This window comes from Mizuhopecten yessoensis, unplaced genomic scaffold (genome assembly GCF_002113885.1).
Source record: "Mizuhopecten yessoensis strain PY_sf001 unplaced genomic scaffold, ASM211388v2 scaffold10997, whole genome shotgun sequence".
NCBI classification, from domain to species: Eukaryota; Metazoa; Mollusca; class Bivalvia; order Pectinida; family Pectinidae; genus Mizuhopecten; species Mizuhopecten yessoensis.
Genome location: NW_018408827.1, coordinates 272,360 through 290,796, shown reverse-complemented (window position 1 = coordinate 290,796; position 18,437 = coordinate 272,360). Strand labels below are relative to the sequence as shown.

At 36.8% G+C, this 18,437-nt stretch overlaps 4 protein-coding genes across 5 annotated transcripts; all 4 read right to left on the bottom strand.

Annotated features, from left to right (window-relative positions):
• Positions 1-730: 730 nt before the first annotated feature.
• On the bottom strand, positions 731-4,572 carry LOC110464483 (cholinesterase-like). The gene is made up of 3 exons (XM_021519728.1): positions 4,304-4,572; positions 1,359-2,895; positions 731-924 (listed from the first exon to the last, which is right to left on the bottom strand). The coding sequence occupies exons 2-3, from the start codon at positions 2,882-2,884 to the stop codon at positions 777-779; spliced, it is 1,674 nt and encodes a 557-aa protein (XP_021375403.1). The 5' UTR covers positions 2,885-2,895; positions 4,304-4,572; the 3' UTR covers positions 731-776.
• Positions 4,573-6,732: 2,160 nt separating this feature from the next.
• Positions 6,733-14,702, bottom strand: LOC110464482 (bile salt-activated lipase-like). Of its 2 annotated transcripts, XM_021519727.1 has the most exons (3): positions 14,580-14,702; positions 11,542-13,085; positions 6,733-7,300 (listed from the first exon to the last, which is right to left on the bottom strand). In XM_021519727.1, the coding sequence occupies exons 2-3, from the start codon at positions 13,083-13,085 to the stop codon at positions 7,120-7,122; spliced, it is 1,725 nt and encodes a 574-aa protein (XP_021375402.1). In that variant the 5' UTR covers positions 14,580-14,702; the 3' UTR covers positions 6,733-7,119. The 2 variants fall into 2 exon arrangements, 1 of the variants encoding a protein (XP_021375402.1); XR_002464498.1 differs by lacking the exon at positions 11,542-13,085 and having other exon boundaries at positions 7,223-7,300.
• Positions 14,703-15,298: 596 nt separating this feature from the next.
• LOC110464500 (cocaine esterase-like) lies at positions 15,299-16,694 on the bottom strand. Its single transcript, XM_021519751.1, has 2 exons — positions 16,017-16,694; positions 15,299-15,704 (listed from the first exon to the last, which is right to left on the bottom strand). The coding sequence occupies exons 1-2, from the start codon at positions 16,631-16,633 to the stop codon at positions 15,524-15,526; spliced, it is 798 nt and encodes a 265-aa protein (XP_021375426.1). The 5' UTR covers positions 16,634-16,694; the 3' UTR covers positions 15,299-15,523.
• Positions 16,693-17,562, bottom strand: LOC110464489 (carboxylesterase 1F-like). Its single transcript, XM_021519738.1, has one exon. It carries the CDS (start codon positions 17,560-17,562, stop codon positions 16,693-16,695), a length of 870 nt encoding a protein of 289 aa, XP_021375413.1.
• Between the last annotated feature and the right edge of the window lie 875 nt (positions 17,563-18,437).

The window sequence follows — 18,437 nt, the reverse complement described above, 5'->3', positions numbered from 1 at the left end:
TTCGTAAGTCATGTACAGATCTTTCTTAAGTCATGTACAGATCTTTCTTAAGTCATGTACATATCTTTCTCAAATTTCATATGTAGCTTCCTGTTGGACCTAATTCATGCATGTTAAATGAGACTGATCGAAAGACCAAAATTACTATCGGGTAGTATAGCCATCTTTTTCCCAAGTTTTTCAATGCTAAATACCATAATATAGTTCTCGAATATTCTTAAAGTTTACAAGGAGGTGTTCAATTTTGACAATGGTTTCAAGAACAATGGCTACAAAGACTGCCCTCGTGGGATTAAATTCTGTTAATATTTCTCGGACCAGGTTAAAATTTAAACGGGAGATGAAATCGAACACAAATAACTGATATATTGTGTTATCCTGAACGGCCCGGATTATTTTAGTGAGGCTAGTCTGACAATGTTTGTAAATGCATTTAAAGTGTAAAGTAGCGCATCGCTTTACAGTAAAACTGTCCGGATTTTAAGGGAGATCGGTCTAAGTAAAAATAACAAGTGTAAAGTAGAATACGTCCAAAATAACTGTTTTAAGGTATTAATTCTAACACGACAGGTATGTGCAGTATGCCTTTAATTTCTTTTACAGAGAAAACGATTACCACGGTACTTTTTGTTTGTATCGATACAGAACAGTAAAAGAACCGGGCGTAACTTGTACGAAATGTATTTGAAGATTTGACTCTAAATAACAAGTATCGAAAAAAACCGCGGGGGAATATATTTATTACGGCAATAACGTGATATTACGTACACGGCATCTCAGAAAATAGGCACTTTCTCAGTCCAAAACGTAACCCTGTCTAAAAAGATGTGCTCCTTTGCGGAAATGACGTCATCCAAGTTGAGGTATGACCGACTGGTTCTGTCGTAATATGGCCAATTCGCAGAACCATCAGCAAACGGTTTCCTGGAAATAATATTGCTTGGATTTATTGACTTGGTATTTCAAATGTATGGAAGTAGTGTCGATGTATGCGTCTAAACAGTGTTAGTTTATTTATAATGATACTTAGTGATACGGTTATTAAAACCCTTTTTTGAGAGTAATGTAAAATTGTATTGAAATTAGCATATCATATTTCGTTCTTATTTGGTTACCAACCTAGATAATATATAGATATAAGATGTATATATACAATGTAATACATTTATTGTCAATTTATCGACATGTATTTTCAGTATGCTCAAATAATTTCTCACCTTTGTCGTTTAAGTTGCCGAACTTGCCATTGTCATCAAAAACTTCGCATACACTTTTTATTTAGTAAAGATAACTTTTACTGTTATAGCTGTACCATCATTACGAAGTTATCCGTAGCTTTATAGATACATAAATCTTACCCAGTCTTGGCGAAATTCGCCCAATACTGTTGCATATGCGCAGACAGATTGAGATCTGCATCAGAGACGTGTATCCGTTGTGCCAGTTGCTGAATTCCGAAGAGAAACACGTTATCCGACGCATGAGGAGCACCCGTGAACCAGTGCGGGTACGGACCATTCCCCCTCATGGCGGGATTCCGTCGGTTGAATATGTACTGGAAAGTATTGGTCATATTGTTCCCGTCAGAGTGAACATCCAGAGCTACTACAGACGGGACCACGAAAAACGCATCACCAAAAAGATCGCCCATTTTGTTTCCCTCTAGTTCAGGATCATCATCTTTGTATTCGTCGCAGATTTCTTTTTCAATTGTTTTGTTTTTGACGATACTTTTGGAGAAGGCACTTACAGCACCAGGTGCCAAAACGTTACATACGACAGCATTTGGTACTCCTTTTTCGGGAACGAAATGGAAAATCTGCGAGAAATTATAAAGGTATTTGTTGATGAAAATCGAACCTTCTCGGTTGACATTTCCCGCCATGAAATCAAGAGTTCGGAAGAATTGGTAGGATTCCGATGACTTGTTCTTCATGAGAGCTGAAGGGACATCCGGTAAAAACTCTTTGTCGACCACCGGGGAAATAACTGGTCCAAAAGAGAATGGCGTCAATGAGACAGGAGCTGAGGCGTTGATCTGGGCATTTAGAAGCTCTTTAGCAGTCTTGCTTTTCAGGCATTTTAGAAACATTGGCGAATTACTAGTAATGAAATGGCACCCTACTCTTTCTCCAAACGACACGGTAAATAACAGCGGTTGATGCACAATGGTCAAAAAGGAAGGCGCGGCCCCACTCTGAGCAATAGCCCTATGGAATAGTCCTTTGTTTTGGGGAATTATTGATTGAAGTCCTACACTGAACCCACCGGCAGATTCACCAAATATTGTCACGGATTCTGAATTCCCTCCAAATGCTTTGATATTAGTTTTTAACCACTTCAGCGCTAATTGCTGATCCCATAGACCATTATTGCCAGGAATGACAGTATCGTTAGTGCTGAGAAAGCCAAAAACACCCAATCGGTAATTAATTGTGACAACTACCAAACCGCCACGTAAAGCAAGGTAAGACCCGTCGAATATGGCGGCTTCTCCTTTGATGTATCCACCACCGTGTATCCAGACCATGACTGTCCTGTTGCCAAGCATATTCTTTGGTACGTATACATTTAGGGTCAAGCAGTCCTCAGAGACGTTCTGGTATGTAACTCCATTAACACTCTGAGTACAAGCGGGACCGAAAGCAGTTGCATCACGGATGCCAGGCCAAGAACCATATTCCACTGGCTTTGCAAATCGAAGCTCACCAATCGGTGGTTTTGCATATGGAATATTCCTGAACTGATACACAATAGAATTATTAGCTAGAGTGACTAGACCCCGCAGTTGACCGGAGGGGGTTGTAATGACCTTCGTGTTTTGTCCGGTTATTCCTACCACTAAACCAAACGTCACGAAGATCTGTACCACAGCTTGCATCATTGTGAAAGTTCCTAAAATAAGAAACAACGAAGTTTGGTTACAGTATTCAACTGTCTAATTCACGAACTGTAAGTAGGCCTAAAATGGTTCAAAGATTATCTCAATAACAGGAAACAAAGGGTGATTTTAAATAATTGTAAGTCGGACTGGGCGAAACAACTAAAAATGTACATAACATACTAAACTTTTATGTGTGTGAGACTGCTTAACTTTTTTATTTCGCAACATCTAGCTTTATAGTTGGGCTCATCATGAGCAGCAGATCTTATTGATGAAAATTTGATCAGTTGCAATAATAAATTGATGCGACATATTGTTAACTTATCAAACATGACTATAGGTCATAAGGTTGTTGGATTTTATTTGGAAATAGACGTTGCTACAATTTGACATTTATATGACAAATTTACCGGTTCTCAAATTTTCTGAAATTTTCACTATCGTATCTCAACATAATGCACCAAATAATATTAAAAGATTTTTGGTGTACAAGAACCGGATTTTGGTGTTTTACTTCTGTAAAACAATTGATGTAGCAAAAAGTGTATGAAAATACCAACATTCTTAGAGTTTAAGATTTTATAACTTTTTTATTATGCATTTTTATGTTACATATTTGAGTTCATAATTTGCAGCAGATCCTACTTTAAATAATATAATATTATTTGATAGCGTAAAACATTGTTTTGATAGTATTTTGGACAAAAAAGTGAACCCTGTCGTACACCTTTGGAAGGCGGCACTAAATAGTTCATAGCACAGGCCCTGGGGACCTTTTTAATTTTTTTAAAATATCTCATGGGTCGTGTCTTAGGGAGCTACAAATATAACCCAGTAATGGCTAAATTGCTTTGTGGGCAAAATTCTTTTGTTCCTGTAACAGGTCCTTTGACAACCTAAACTTGTCCACACTGTTGGAATTACTTCTTTGCCCCATATACATATATTGCATATATATGTATATAGTTGAAATACTTAAATAAAAGAACGTTTAAACTAAACTAAGTAGGCCTGAATATTGTCGGTATCAAACCGTGTGAACTGCTCAGATAGCCAAGTTATCTCTCTTGCTATTCAAGTTCAAATAGTCGTCCAAAATATATCTCGAGCATATTTCTGTGTGTAGTGGATCTTTTCTGAACGGGCGTGGATGTCATTGTTAATGTACTGTATACCCTTAACTAAAACCAATGATATATATGTGTTCCCGACGTCAAATGAACTTATTTGTAAACTTGTTTTTCCAGTTATTATAATTGAATGTTTACAAAAGAACGAGGGTGGGGGAATGTATATAAGCTATGATATGTCATTTTCAGAAAAATCTTTATATGATAAAGTTAAAATTCTCTCAATTCATGCATATTTCTCTGTAATCCTCTCCCGGGTAATAATTTAAGATTTACTCATTTTGCTTACCTAGTATATAACCCAATTACAGCTTTACTTTATACTCGTTTGTGTAGTCACATGTCCTTCGTTCTGTTTACAGCCCTTTCCTCTCATAGTCTGTCTGATTGTTGACCTTTGAGATACCGTTCCTGGTGACCGTGATATGTGCACTCACTAGGCCTATCTTTGTAATATATTTAAGCTTACCGGAGCCTTTGTTTTATGAAAATTGTAATGTGACTGTCACACATAAAATTCTGTTCATGAAAAATTCATTTTAAAGAATTTTAACGTTTGGTATATGATACTTCATGTTTTAAACTCTACCATTGTACAGTCAAGCATGCAGAAGAATAATCTATTTATAGCTATCAGCCTACCACCGTCCTACCAATACCAAAAGCGTATGTAACTACCACTAATGTAGCTACTGCTTATATAAAGCTACCATCTGTCCATATTTACTAATTGTACACATATACCACTTGTGTATAGGTACAAAAGGTAGCAATAGACAGGTGGTATTTATAGACAGATGGTAGCTATAGACAATTGGTAGTTACATGCATAGGCAGAAGGTAGCTATTGACAGGTGGTAGTTGTAGACAGATGGTAGCTATAGCTAGGTGATAGTTATAGACAGATGGTAGCTGTAGACAATTGGTGGTTAAATTACATGTATAGGCAGAAGGTAGTTATTGACATATAGTATTTATAGACAGATGGTAGCTATAGACAATTGGTAGTTACATGTATAGGCAGAAGGTAGCCTTTCACAGGTGGTAGTTACATGTATAGGCAGAAGGTAGCTATTGACAGGTGGTAGTTATAGACAAATGGTAGCCATAGACAATTGGTAGTTACATGTATAGGCAGAAGGTAGCTATTGACAGGTGGTAGTTGTAGACAGATGGTAGCTATAGATAATTGGTAGTTACATGTATAGGCAGAAGGTAGCCTTTCATAGGTGGTAGTTACATGTATAGGCAGAAGGTAGCTATTGACATGTGGTAGTTATAGACAAATGGTAGCCATAGACAATTGGCAGTTACATGTATAGGCAGAAGGTAGCTATTGACAGGGGGTAGTTATAGGCAAATGGTAGCTATAGACAATTGGTAGTTACATGTATAGGCATAAGGTAGCTATTGACAGGTGGTAGCTATAGACAATTGGTAGTTACATGGATAGGTAGAAGGTAGCTATTGACAGGTGGTAGTTATAGACAGATGCTAGCTATTGACAGGTGGTAGTCGTAGACAGAAGGTAGCTATTGACAGGTGGTAGTTATAGACTGAAGGTAGCTATAGACAATTGGTAGTTACATGTATAGGTAGAAGGTAGCTATTTACAGGTGGTAGTTATAGACAGATGGGAGCTATAGACAATTGGTAGTTACATGTATAGGCGGAAGGTAGCCTTTCACAGGTGGTAGTTACATGTGTAGGCAGAAGGTAGCTATTGACAGGTGGTAGTTATACACAAATGGTAGCCATAGACAATTGGTAGTTACATGGATAGGCAGAAGGTAGCTATTGACAGGGGGTAGTTATAGACAGATGCTAGCTATTGACAGGTGGTAGGCATAGACAGAAGGTAGCTATTGACAGGTGGTAGTTATAGACAGACGGTAGCTATAGACAATTGGTAGTTACATATATATGCAGAAGGTAGCTATTGACAGGTGGTAGTTATAGACAGATGGTAGCTATAGATAATTGGTAGTTACATGTATAGGCAGAAGGTAGCCTTTCACAGGTGGTAGTTACATGTGTAGGCAGAAGGTAGCTATTGACAGGTGGTAGTTGTAGACAAATGGTAGCCATAGACAATTGGTAGTTACATGGATAGGCAGAAGGTAGCTATTGACAGGGGGTAGTTATAGACAGATGCTAGCTATTGACAGGTGGTAGTCATAGACAGAAGGAAGCTATTGACAGGTGGGAGTTATAGACAGATGGTAGCTATAGACAATTGGTAGTTACATGCATAGGCAGAAGGTAGCTATTGACAGGTGGTAGTTATACACAAATGGTAGCCATAGACAATTGGTAGTTACATGTATAGGCAGAAGGTAGCCTTTCATAGGTGGTAGTTACATGTATAGGCAGAAGGTAGCTATTGACAGGTGGTACATGTACAGGTAGTTATTAAAGGATAGACCTTTACTTTGACCGCGTATACGGAAGTATGAACGCAGTTGGCAACGAACATGTATGTAACCGATTTGCGTTAATTCATATGTACCAGCATGAGATTGAAAAAAAAGTGTCGTTCAATCCTTATATAACTACCATTCGTCTATATAACTTCCACATTTCTATATAGTTTATCATTTAGCTACCACCTGTCTATAACTACCACCTGTCTAAAACTACCTACCTGTCTATAACTACCACCTGTCTATAACTACCACCTCTCTGTAATAACCAGTTCTACATTGGATAACTACCCTACAATCTTTGCTTCAGTTTTATATCTATTCAAGTATTTTCTTTAAAATATCAATTTGTTTAAAAAGAACCATAAAACTTGATTCAATTTTAACATTGGGTTGTATTCAGACACGTTTTATAATACATTTGTAGTTGATAGCTTTTACAATTACAGTGTACAAGAGTTCTATAAATTTTATTGCTATATTTTAGCATCAAATATATTTTGAAAAGATTTCCCTCCGTTTATACATTGTAGATTAAATATAAACATGTTCAAATAACGATTTTTTTATGATGTACCGATCCGGCATGAAATTAGTAAAACAAAACTAAATTAAGAATATGTTCAAGGCACAGTTATTTTCACTTTTTGTTCAGTAAATTCAACTTTTCTTCGTTATAATTTTATAGTTCCTGGTGCTGACACGTCGCCTTGACGATTTGGGGAACCTCCGACATCCAGAAGGATACTCTGTCCCGGAACACATGCGTAGATGAGGAGGCTGGGACGAAGCTTATATTATAGAAGTATCCGTCATCTTCCGTATATGGGCTCCATTTCGGTAATGTGATATCGCTTGGGTTTCTGCAACATAAAGGAAAAGGTGTTAACAGATCGGCAGAATGGTTCAGAAAACAATTAATTTTTTTGTTTGTTATAAATATTTTTTCTTATTTTGTTTGGTTATTTTTTCAGTAGAAGCACGAACTTGGCAAACAAAGTTAAACATTGTAGCTTACCGCTGGATTTAATGCCAAGCAAATCAATTTCTTATTATATCATATTTTCTTTCAAAGGTTGATGGAAATTTGGGCGAAAATCTGAAAGTGAAATTGTGATACACCTGAAAAAAAACTAGTGTCAAATGACACTTATATTACACAGATACAGACAAAAAGACGATGTATCAATAAAACAGATGTTTTTCCCCATAGAGTTGTCTACCGATCCATAAACAAATATACATGTACCACTTTGCAAGATGATTGACTTTAAGGGAAATAGCGGCATAACCAGGCTGAATTGCCTGAACGCCTTTGTTGCATCTCATATAAATTTGTCAACAAATCCTAAAACAAATATATTTAAAAAAAACATTTTCGTATTTATCAAAGTGGACCCCTGATATCGGGAAGACTTTATAAAAAAACAGAGAATCAAGGGGAGGTAACACCTCAACGGATACACACAATGGCCTTGAATTCGAGAGACTTGCTAACGGGGAGGGCGTGTGCGTATCACCATAATAACAGCGCCTTAAAACTGTTAGTGAATCCAGTGTATACTAAACTATTGAAGCATTTTGTGGAAGATTTTGTTAAATGTGATAAAAGACTTGCAGAAGTGAGAATACAGGTAAGTATGATATACACGTGTACTACACGTGTCGAACCAGGTAAAACACCCGCTCAGATGCCCGTGGAAATCGCACCGTACACGTTTACTATCAATGTATGTCTCCGTGTAATATTAGATTTCGATATTGGCCGTTGGGCCACACAGCATCCAAAAACAATTACATTAAGCCCTGAGGAAACTTATACTCGGCGAGAACTACTAGAACATATACATGTACATGTAGCTATAACGTATAGGTAATGTAGCATAGGTTATAGAATCCTGACCTTACACCTTACGCCATTATAAAATCAACATAGAGAGGAGAGAAGTGAGTGAAGGCGGAGGGGTGCAAATATGGAAAAACTACTTTTAGAAAATTATGTTTTACTTCAGTACTGTCTTTACTTACCCTGAACTCCACGTCCCCAACCCTACCCACACCCAACCCCAACTCTCCTTCCTTCCTCTGATACCCATCCACCCATCCACCTTCCCCCATGCAGCAAACTATTCAACAAGGGAGCCTCTGATACGTTATGGGCCCAAATTACACCAAATGGTCCTGATCTGTCCGAGGGTATCAGCAGGTTGGCAGGGTATACGTATGCGTTGGGACATACACGTTTTCGTTTACACGAATTTTATATTTTATTGGATCGTCGTGTATATTTATGAGTCTTTAGTTTACGACTGCATTATATTTTTTCAATAATACTTTCAAGCTTGTAACTTGGCGATTTGTTCCGTTTTCAAGAATATATAATACTCTCTTCTTCTAATAACATTTTTTCAGGACCGTGACTGTTAAACCGTTAAAGATAACATTAGAGGAGGCAGACGAAGAGCGACAGAAGACAGAAAGAAAGAAAAGCACCGTAAGTCCCCAGCATGTCCCCACTGCCCCACGAAACATGTACATCTATTTTTATCCTGTAATTATCATGTTACCAATTGCAAGCTAATCATACAGAAGCCTTAATCAAACTTATGACTATTTGTTGTCACTGGTCTGCATATATATTTTGCATAGAATGAAAAATTTAGACTTTTGAAGCAGAGTTTTAATAGTTATTTTACAGAATTAATTAATAATCGATCTCATGCTTCTTTTTAACTTTGTGACTTCACAAAATGCAAATAAGCCAGTGTCATCCGCGAATAAACTTATTTTAGTTATTTACTCAGATTTATATATTCATGTCTTTCACAGCAGCATAAAACAGAAAACATATGTGTTTATTATAAGTTGACCAGCTTGTTTTCAAATTCTCATATTGTTTAATGTAACATTTAATGAAACTTTTCTGTAAAATATGGAAATACTTCAAAGAAAAAACAATGAGTTAACGAAAGCGAATAATGTTTTGAACATTATCAAAGTACTTGCGTCATAATTTGAACGATTTAAAAAACGTTATTACAGGATGCTGAATTAATATATGTACAATTTTTCGTGACTGTTATTGTTGTCTGTCTATTTCTCAACTTTACTCTCTGTGTGAATAACCCCTCCCCATCTCTGACAGAAAATAAAACGCGTTTAATGAAAGACAAAGAGAAGATGGCAGAAAGGTACGTATTTGTAAGTATGGCCGTTTTTTGTTGAATGTCAATTTGAAATACTTCATATGTTGTACTAATATTCGACACTTGAAATAAAGTCATAAAAACTGTTAAGATTTTATTGCGTGCTTTTTTTTTCCGAATCAAGAAGTGAGACCAAATGGGAACCAAAAATGAAGACGCTCTGAAGATCACAGTGAGTACCCAGCATGCATCCACTGCCCACTTCCGGTTCCTATAATTTTTCCCTTTTCTTATATTGACCGTAATACTTCTTACTAATGCAAATAGCGATAATATTACACATTTACTGTAGTATTTATTCGCTGATCTGGTATTTCGTTGATTTACACACAGTAACAAATTGATTTGCGGGAAATCATTTTTTTGTGGTTTGAAATATTCATATTAGATTATATTTTATATTATTAGTTAAATATGAAAAGGATACCTTTATATACAGTCTTTAATGGTCCTTCGCTTCATAACAGATGTTCCGTCAGTCCATTTTTTTTTTTACAATAAAATGAATAATTGTTCTGTTTACTATGTCAAAGAAGACATTATATTGCCAAGCTCGTGTGTAGTAGTAACTCAAAAAATGACAAATACATTCTCTTTATTAAACGAAAACAGTAAATATCAAATCCACATGAAACATAGAATCCCTACGGTTATTGCTACACAAAGCTGTGGCATTAATGAAATCCGTCGATTTTGCTTGGCTAATGTAAAGCTGAGGTTATTATTTTCTTGACCTGACTATGACCTTACGTCACTTTCTTCGCAGTATTGTTAATAAATTCATCAATACGTCAATTTGAGATATTCCACATATTATTCTTGAGTTGATTTAATACTGTTAACGGACAAGTCATAAAGGGTACGACTTTTTCCTAATTGACAAAACAAAGATTTTCCAGCGGTTTGGTTCCGAAAAGTTATCCCCGCCTCAAATCTACATTGTCACGTGACTACTAGGAATGAACGAGGAGGACTATGTATACGTAATTTGGAGAATATGTTTAAACGGAACTGTGTTACATACCCTCATACATGTTACTATTTAACTATCTCACAGCATACCCTGTCAGTGACATCTACATGTATGTTACAGAGAGAAGGGATACATTGTGTATACTTGTACATGTAGTCAACAGTTTAACGTATTAGAATTTGTGAACGTGTTCTGACAAATTTAAAAAAAACTACTTCTATATATCATATAACATAGTTATATTTTCCTATGTGGACTGTATCAATGCAATTTGTATTTTTACTACGTACATGTATTACTTAATGTATTAGAAAAAACACAATCTATAATTTGTACATGGCGCCATTTCACTGTTAATACAAATAAACATGAACTGAAAGTGGAGAATTTGAAGACGTAACGATGGTCATTGAAACAGTGTTTTTCGAGAATGTCCACATACATTCTTGGTAGTGTCATAGAAAGGGGTTTGAATACATTTTCCCCATATGAGACCTTTTAAACGAGCACGAGGCTTTCTGATTAGCTCGACAGAACTTCTATAAGATAACAACTTGTACTTTTCGTAAATCTCGTATGAAATAAAAAAAAAATCAGACCCAATATTTATGATACAACTTCTATAGAAAGGTGTCTGTGTAAGATTATTTTTGTTTTCCAGTAGCGCAAAATTCATAACTGCAAATAAGTGAAAACCTATATGATAGATGAATAAATTCGATAATGTGTATGTGTGGATGATATCAAATATAAGCAACAAGGATACTGACATGTCAACAAAATTGTACGTTAGGATTTCCAACTTACCAATGCTTAATTAAGATATTTGAAGATCGCTATTTCCTACACCTATATTTATGGAATTCATTGTCAGGTCTCTCAATGCTGTAACATCTATACAAACTGCGATAAAAGAAAGTCTCACCCATATTTTGCGAAGTTTGTCCAGAGTTTAATCATCTGTTTGGCTAATGTTAAATCTTCTATCCTGTTGTAAGCTATGTTGGATCTCTGAGTTCCTCTGAACAGGAATGTTTTTTCGGCAGTGTGGGGGGTGCCAACAAACCAATCAGGTAGTGTTGAGTCTTCCTTTGATGTGTAATGACGAGAAAACAGGTATTGGTAGCTATTTGTTATTGAATTATCCTTGGAATGTGCACTGAGTATCTTAATTACAGGTACAATAAAAAACACGTCACCATATAAATCCAGCATTTTACTTGCGCGCGATCCGTCATCAGTCCCGCGATATTTCTGACAGATCGCTTGTTCTAGAACACGTCTATGTAAACATTTTGGGAAAAGATCTTTAACTAAACCAGGAATTAAGAATTCACACACAATACCTGGTGGAAAGCCATCCATTGGGTTGAAATTAAATTCTTTTGATAATTCTTCATGAAAGATACCATAGAACATCGATCCTTCTTTGTCTGTTCCGCCTGCGAGAAAGTCGACAGAACGGAAAAGTTGAAATGACGCAGATGTTTCGCGACTTAGCAATTCCTCTGGATAGTCTGTGAAGACGTCCCCATCCACAACTGCCCCGAACATCAGTTCATAGCGTGCTCTGTCACCTCTATGCCATGACATAGCCTCCTGAGCTGACAGAATAGCCTCTGCTGAAGTTCCATTAATACAGTGTACGAACTGTTTTGTGTCCGTAGCTTCGGTGTCACTCGTGCAGCCTAATAATTTCCCAAGTACCTTAACATAGAATAAAGGATCATACACAAAGGCTAGGTACGAGTTTGCTGTTCCACTCTGTGCAATAACCCTTTGAAACAAGTGTTTGTTTCGAGGAATGAGCGTGTGGAGGGAAACGCTAGCCCCTCCCGACGACATGCCAAATAAAGTAATGGAATTAGGATCGCCTCCGAATGAAGCTATGTTGTCCTTAATCCACTGTAGAGCCAGGTGCTGATCCCAGAGTCCGAGATTCCCAGGGAGGTCCTTGTTTCCCGTACTCAGGAACCCTAGCACTCCCAGACGGTAATTAACTGTCACCACAATAACATCTCCATATAAGGCAATGTACGTCCCATTGTACATAGAGCCTTGGTTGGTATAAAACCCTCCCCCGTGAATCCAAACCATAACACTCTTTCTGGAATCGTACGATATATTACCAGGGACATATATATTTAATGTTAAACAGTCTTCAGAGATTTCCGTATTTGGCAGGGGTAATATTGAATCGGCATGTATCCTTTGCATGCATGCCGGTCTAAAAGTAGTGGCGTCCAATAATCCATTCCATTGATCATGTGCTTCTGTTTTACGGAATCGGAATTTTCCGATTGGAGGCTTTGCGAATGGAATTCCTCTAAATTCGAATATATACGTACGGTCTACCCTTCTTGTAAGTCCCCTTACTAAACCCATCGTGGTTTGTACGACAGGAATAGATCGACTTTCCGATAGGAGCACTGACATCACAACCATCATCTCCAGCAGTCCAAAATACATCTGTAGATTTAATGATATTTTTACTTGAAAATAACACGGGGTTTATTCGCCTATAACCTTAAGATGACTAGGTTTCCAGATTGTACCGACAGATACCTAAATTTTAATTGTTTGATTAATTTAATTAATAAAGAAGAGAATTTGCGTCGGTGTTAGGCCTAATGTGCTCAAGTCGTTGGCATATTGTTGTAATGATACGGAACGATTCCAGTCAAAAAAATATTCTATGTGTTCAAATGTTATTGGTGTTTATTTTTTAATACAAAGCTCGGGTCCTTACACGTTCGATCGTCTTCTGCCAAATGTAAGTGTCACTACTTTTTGTCACACAGATAACCAGCCTATACAGTGAAAAGGCACTATCATATGAGTTTTTTGTATGTTATATCACGTATGTAATGCGTAATATCACCTATATTATGGTTAGTCAGTTTTCGCGGTACAAAACGTTAACGCACTCGCCTTTAGACATCCATGCGGGATCGATTAACTGATTTTAGACATGAAAGTTATGGGTCATCTGCCCGACCATGGGGGTTTTCTCCAGATACGTTTGTTTCCCACCACACACAGACCCCCTTCTACATTTCAATCGGATCCAGCGATTAAAATTACTTAATAATATGTAATTCATATTTTTTTGCCAAATAACCCAACAATTAAATAGTTTCTATTTATCTTTGATATCACCAAATTTAAGACAATCTCTGCTTGATGAAAAGAGTTTCAAACAGAACGGGATTCAACACAATCTTAAAGGTTTCTTATATATTATAACGATGTCCCTAACTACAAAGTTACAAATGTTACAATTTTACAGTGTTTATTTTGACATAGCTACATTTGTACCACAAAAATGTCTTGAAAGAAAGAGAAAATGAAAGCATTTACTTTGGATATGTGTTCAAGACATTTGCGGTTTTCGTATTTATATGAAGGTTTTAAAGTCCCTGGAATATAAAGCAGTTTGCATTTTCCATGACGTCACATGGCTTTTACTGTATGTTCTAATAATGTAATAAGTTAAACACTTCAGTTTATCAAAAGATATTCATGTTAAATTTAAACAGCTTCGTGAACAATTAAATATGAGTTTCTATTTAAAAAAAAGTTTAACATCACTGTTAAATACACCTCTTAACAAAACAGTTTCACTTTGAGAAACAAAGCGTTTTGACGTTTTTACCAACAGAAGATACTTCTAAAAGGTACATGTACTGCACAAAAAACCCTCAAACGGGGTTAGCATTCCGGTACTTTTGAAAATGGTACAGTTTAAGGGCGATATTTCAATTTCCTTTATTACTTGTAAGATAATGTGCACCCATAAAATAAAGTCATACATGGTACTTAGCAGATATTTTTTTATTTCGAATGATAATATATTTAACTAAAGAAGGAATGTATACAATTCATACGGTTCCTATTATAGTAATAGGAAAGCACTAACTGTGACGAACGGTAATGAAGAAGTTAAATAAAATGATTATTTACCTTTCAAGGTTTTCTCGTAGCACAATCTATTATCGCAACATTCCTTACCGCTTAGTAACTTGGAGAGCACACCTGCTAGGTTCTGACTGTATAAGTAGCTAAATTCGTTGATATGTCACGCTGTTGTCGTTGGCTTAGACAGACAGAGCAAACATTTCCCATGGATATCATGGTCAAATTAAGTCAGTGACATGTACGGTAATATGTTGTATCACACATATAGATTATGCACGCCTTCTCACGAAACAAACGTGCCAGTTACAGTTGAATTCAAACAGAAAATAATAATATATATAAAAAAACCCGAAATAGCATGAAAGCTGCTCGGGGAAATGTGTAATTGAACCAAATACTGTTTGATGTCTGACAGATTTTTAAAAACTATATAAATATTAAGATTACTCCTCCGTTGCTGGGTTCCGGAATGGGCTTTTGTCAAACTGCTCCCAACATTTAAACATTTACTCTCTCTCCTATGATAAGTGATGTCTTTGGCAAGCGATGCCGGTTTTTGAGAATGGGTTTTTGGTACTTTTTTGGCAATCTAATAAGTCGAGTTAAATATTTGTTAAAAATATGGTACATTGTAACGTGATATTAGAGGTGGACAAATTCGAAATAGACCTGTTTCGAATTCCGCATTTTTAAAATATTCGAAACAGGTCTAAAATAAACACTACTAACCGAACATCGAAAAAACGAATACGCCACAATTGCAAGCTAATACTTTTATTAACATGTTAAAAAACCATCTATTTGAAAATTACACACATGTTGACATGCTTGTGAAAGACAAATCGCGGTATAGGTTTACAAATCCTCTGCGCGTGTCTCAACTTCAAAGTCTTTTCTATATTTGACGTCATTTCCGTTTTCATGATGACGGGTGCAAATGAGGTTTGCAAACGAATTGTAGAGCCCTGCATCCAAGATAAAAGTGTCTATTACTTTCCTACGATGGTATTGGATCCGATTTTTAGTAGTGACGGGATGCACCAATTCCAAAACCTCATTCTATCCGCGGCCACGTGACTTCCTGTTGATGATACTGTATTGATGTTTAAGTACTCAGCTGTCATTGGGTCGTAGGTAGGCCATCGGGGGAGTCCTTTACCATTTGGGTTGCTGAATAATTATAAAAAATACATCATCTGTACTTATTATTTCGTCATAACTGTTTAAAACATTGATGATAATATCATATCACTATAGTTATTTTGAAATTAAGTATAGTTTGGTTTGAGTTTCTTGCTCAAATATACAAAACTAGGGACATAGATACATACATACCAATATACCAAAATCAGAATAAAATATACATTACGTACATGATACGTATTTCCTGCACAATTAAATGTGAAACATGCTGAAGTTATCACATAATAATTGATAAAAAAAGTTGCATTTAATATGAATAGTTGTTTAAAGTTAACCTACCCATGCTTAGCGAAGTTGGTCCAATAGGAAATCATTTTTTTTCTTAGAGCATTTCCATCCGCAGTTTTGTTCAGCACATTCCCTGGACCATTTAAGCCGAAAAGGAAAGACAATTCTGCTCCATGCCACGCTCCTTTGAAATATACAGGAAGAACAAACGGGCCTTCAATAATACCCTCTCCAGTAAATAAATACTGGAAAGTATTTCCCGATGGGACAGAACCAGCAAGTGAATGTGAGTTTAGCGCTCCGACTGTTGCAGCAAGAAATACATAATCTGTGAACAAATCCAACATATTCTTACTCTGCTCAAGCGTATCCTCACTACTGTATTCATCATAAATAGCACGTGACACTTGCTCGTTGTTATTGTAGAAAAGCCGGGAAATGGTTGGTGCAAACTCGTCATGTAGAACAATGTTAGGAATTTCAAGCGTGGCATTGAATCCGTACCTCTTTTGCAAACCATAAGCGACAATGGTTGCGCTAATTCCCTCCGTGTTTGATGTACCGTATATAGCGTCTAACGATCTGAAGAACTTGTTTTCCTCAGATGCGGAATTCGAAAGTAAAACCTCGGGCATTGCCCTAATTAAAATTCCGTCAACAACTGGCATAAATTCGATACTATAATCGCCCCCATACACAGTGGAGTTGAGGTTTAGTTGTGCCTCGATTATTTCGTCAGTAGTTTCTCCCTAAGACATTGAAGAAGTGCTGCCGTATCAATTTGATTGTCTGCATTTTTTATGCAGTTGATCGCACGACCGTATCTAAATGTAACAGGTTTTGGATCTGATCGGACAGCTATGTTAGAACTTTGTCCTCCACTTTCAGAAATTATCCTTGTAAATAAGCCTCTGTTCATTGGCATCATGGCGTGGAGGCCTACGCTAAAGGCTCCCGCTGATTGCCCAAATATGGTCATCGTGTCAGGATCACCGCCAAAAGATGCAATGTTATTTTTCACCCATTCAAAAGCCAATCGTTGGTCCCATAGACCGTAGTTCCCACGTGCTGCATCGTCGCCTGTACTGAGAAAGCCAAGTGCTCCAAGACGATAATTCACTGTGACTACTATAACGTCTCCTTCAGTTACTAGAAGTGTTGCGTCATATAATGAGGCCTGTCCTAACATGTAGGCTCCCCCGTGGACCCATATCATGACACTCTTTCTGTTTTGTGATGAGGCGATGTTGGGTGTATACACATTGAGTTGCAAACAGTCTTCAGAAAAGTTTCTATTGGGCAGTTTTTGAAGGATACTTTTAATACGGGCAATGTCTTGACTACATGAAGGACCGAACATTGTTGCATCTAAAACCTCCGTCCATGTTCGGTGTGGCACCGGCTTCCGTAGCCTCAGATTTCCCAATGGAGGTTCAGCATAAGGAATATTTCGGTATTGAAATACCGTATTGCCTTGGTAAGGTACACCAATCCCCTTAATTGGTCCGGACGGTGAACGCACTGTCCTAAAGATGGTACACTGGACACAGCTTACAAAACCAGTCACGAACAGTAATATGAACGTGCTACGTTCCATTTTTGAGATGTCTGGAAGAAAAAGAAAAAAATATGAATAGTTTTTACAACCTTTATAGCCAATATGAAGCAGACTTCAAAATGTATGAAAACGTGTATGTTGAATAACATATATGTTGAATAACATGCAATGGGTTCAAATTTATTGTATAGAAAATTGCTAATAAAGATTAGGTACTATTAAAAGTGTCCAGCAAAAAATCTGATATTAATGTTTCACGCATTTTTTTTCTTCTTGAACAGCATCAAACAGATATGAAGGATTTACGGTATACTGGAAATGTTTCGCCCAGTATTAATTTCGCACTTCTTTTTTTTTTATTCGCTATAATGATAAAATTGCCTTCTTCACGGAGTGCGAAAAAGACGAAAATTAAACTTTAGCAAACATTTCTCTGTATACAATAATATATAGAATGTATATCCCTACCTATCCAAAAAGCATGAATTAAATATGTACCCACAATACCTACCGAAATCAGATTAGAGAAAATTGTCTTTTTACGTATACGAATGGAAATGTTTATCTCGTGCATAATGTATCCGATGGATGTGTATACACATTAACCCACATACCTGACTTGTGTCTGTTGTCCTTTCAAATAAACTTGTCTTCTGTTTGATATGCTGAACCTATACGCATTTTATATTGTGTACTGTGACGTTTTATTCGATGAGTATATGATAACTGAGCCACGGAAATATTTTGCTGATAGAGAAGGGTGATTAAACAATGTTCATCCCGTTAACACTCTTAAAATCCACTTTTACCAGCTACTTGTACCTACATGTACCCTGTCCAATCCCTGCTATCATACCGACGTTGATGGCTTGCAGCAAGGGGCCTGAATCTTCAATCTACATTGAAGAGACTAC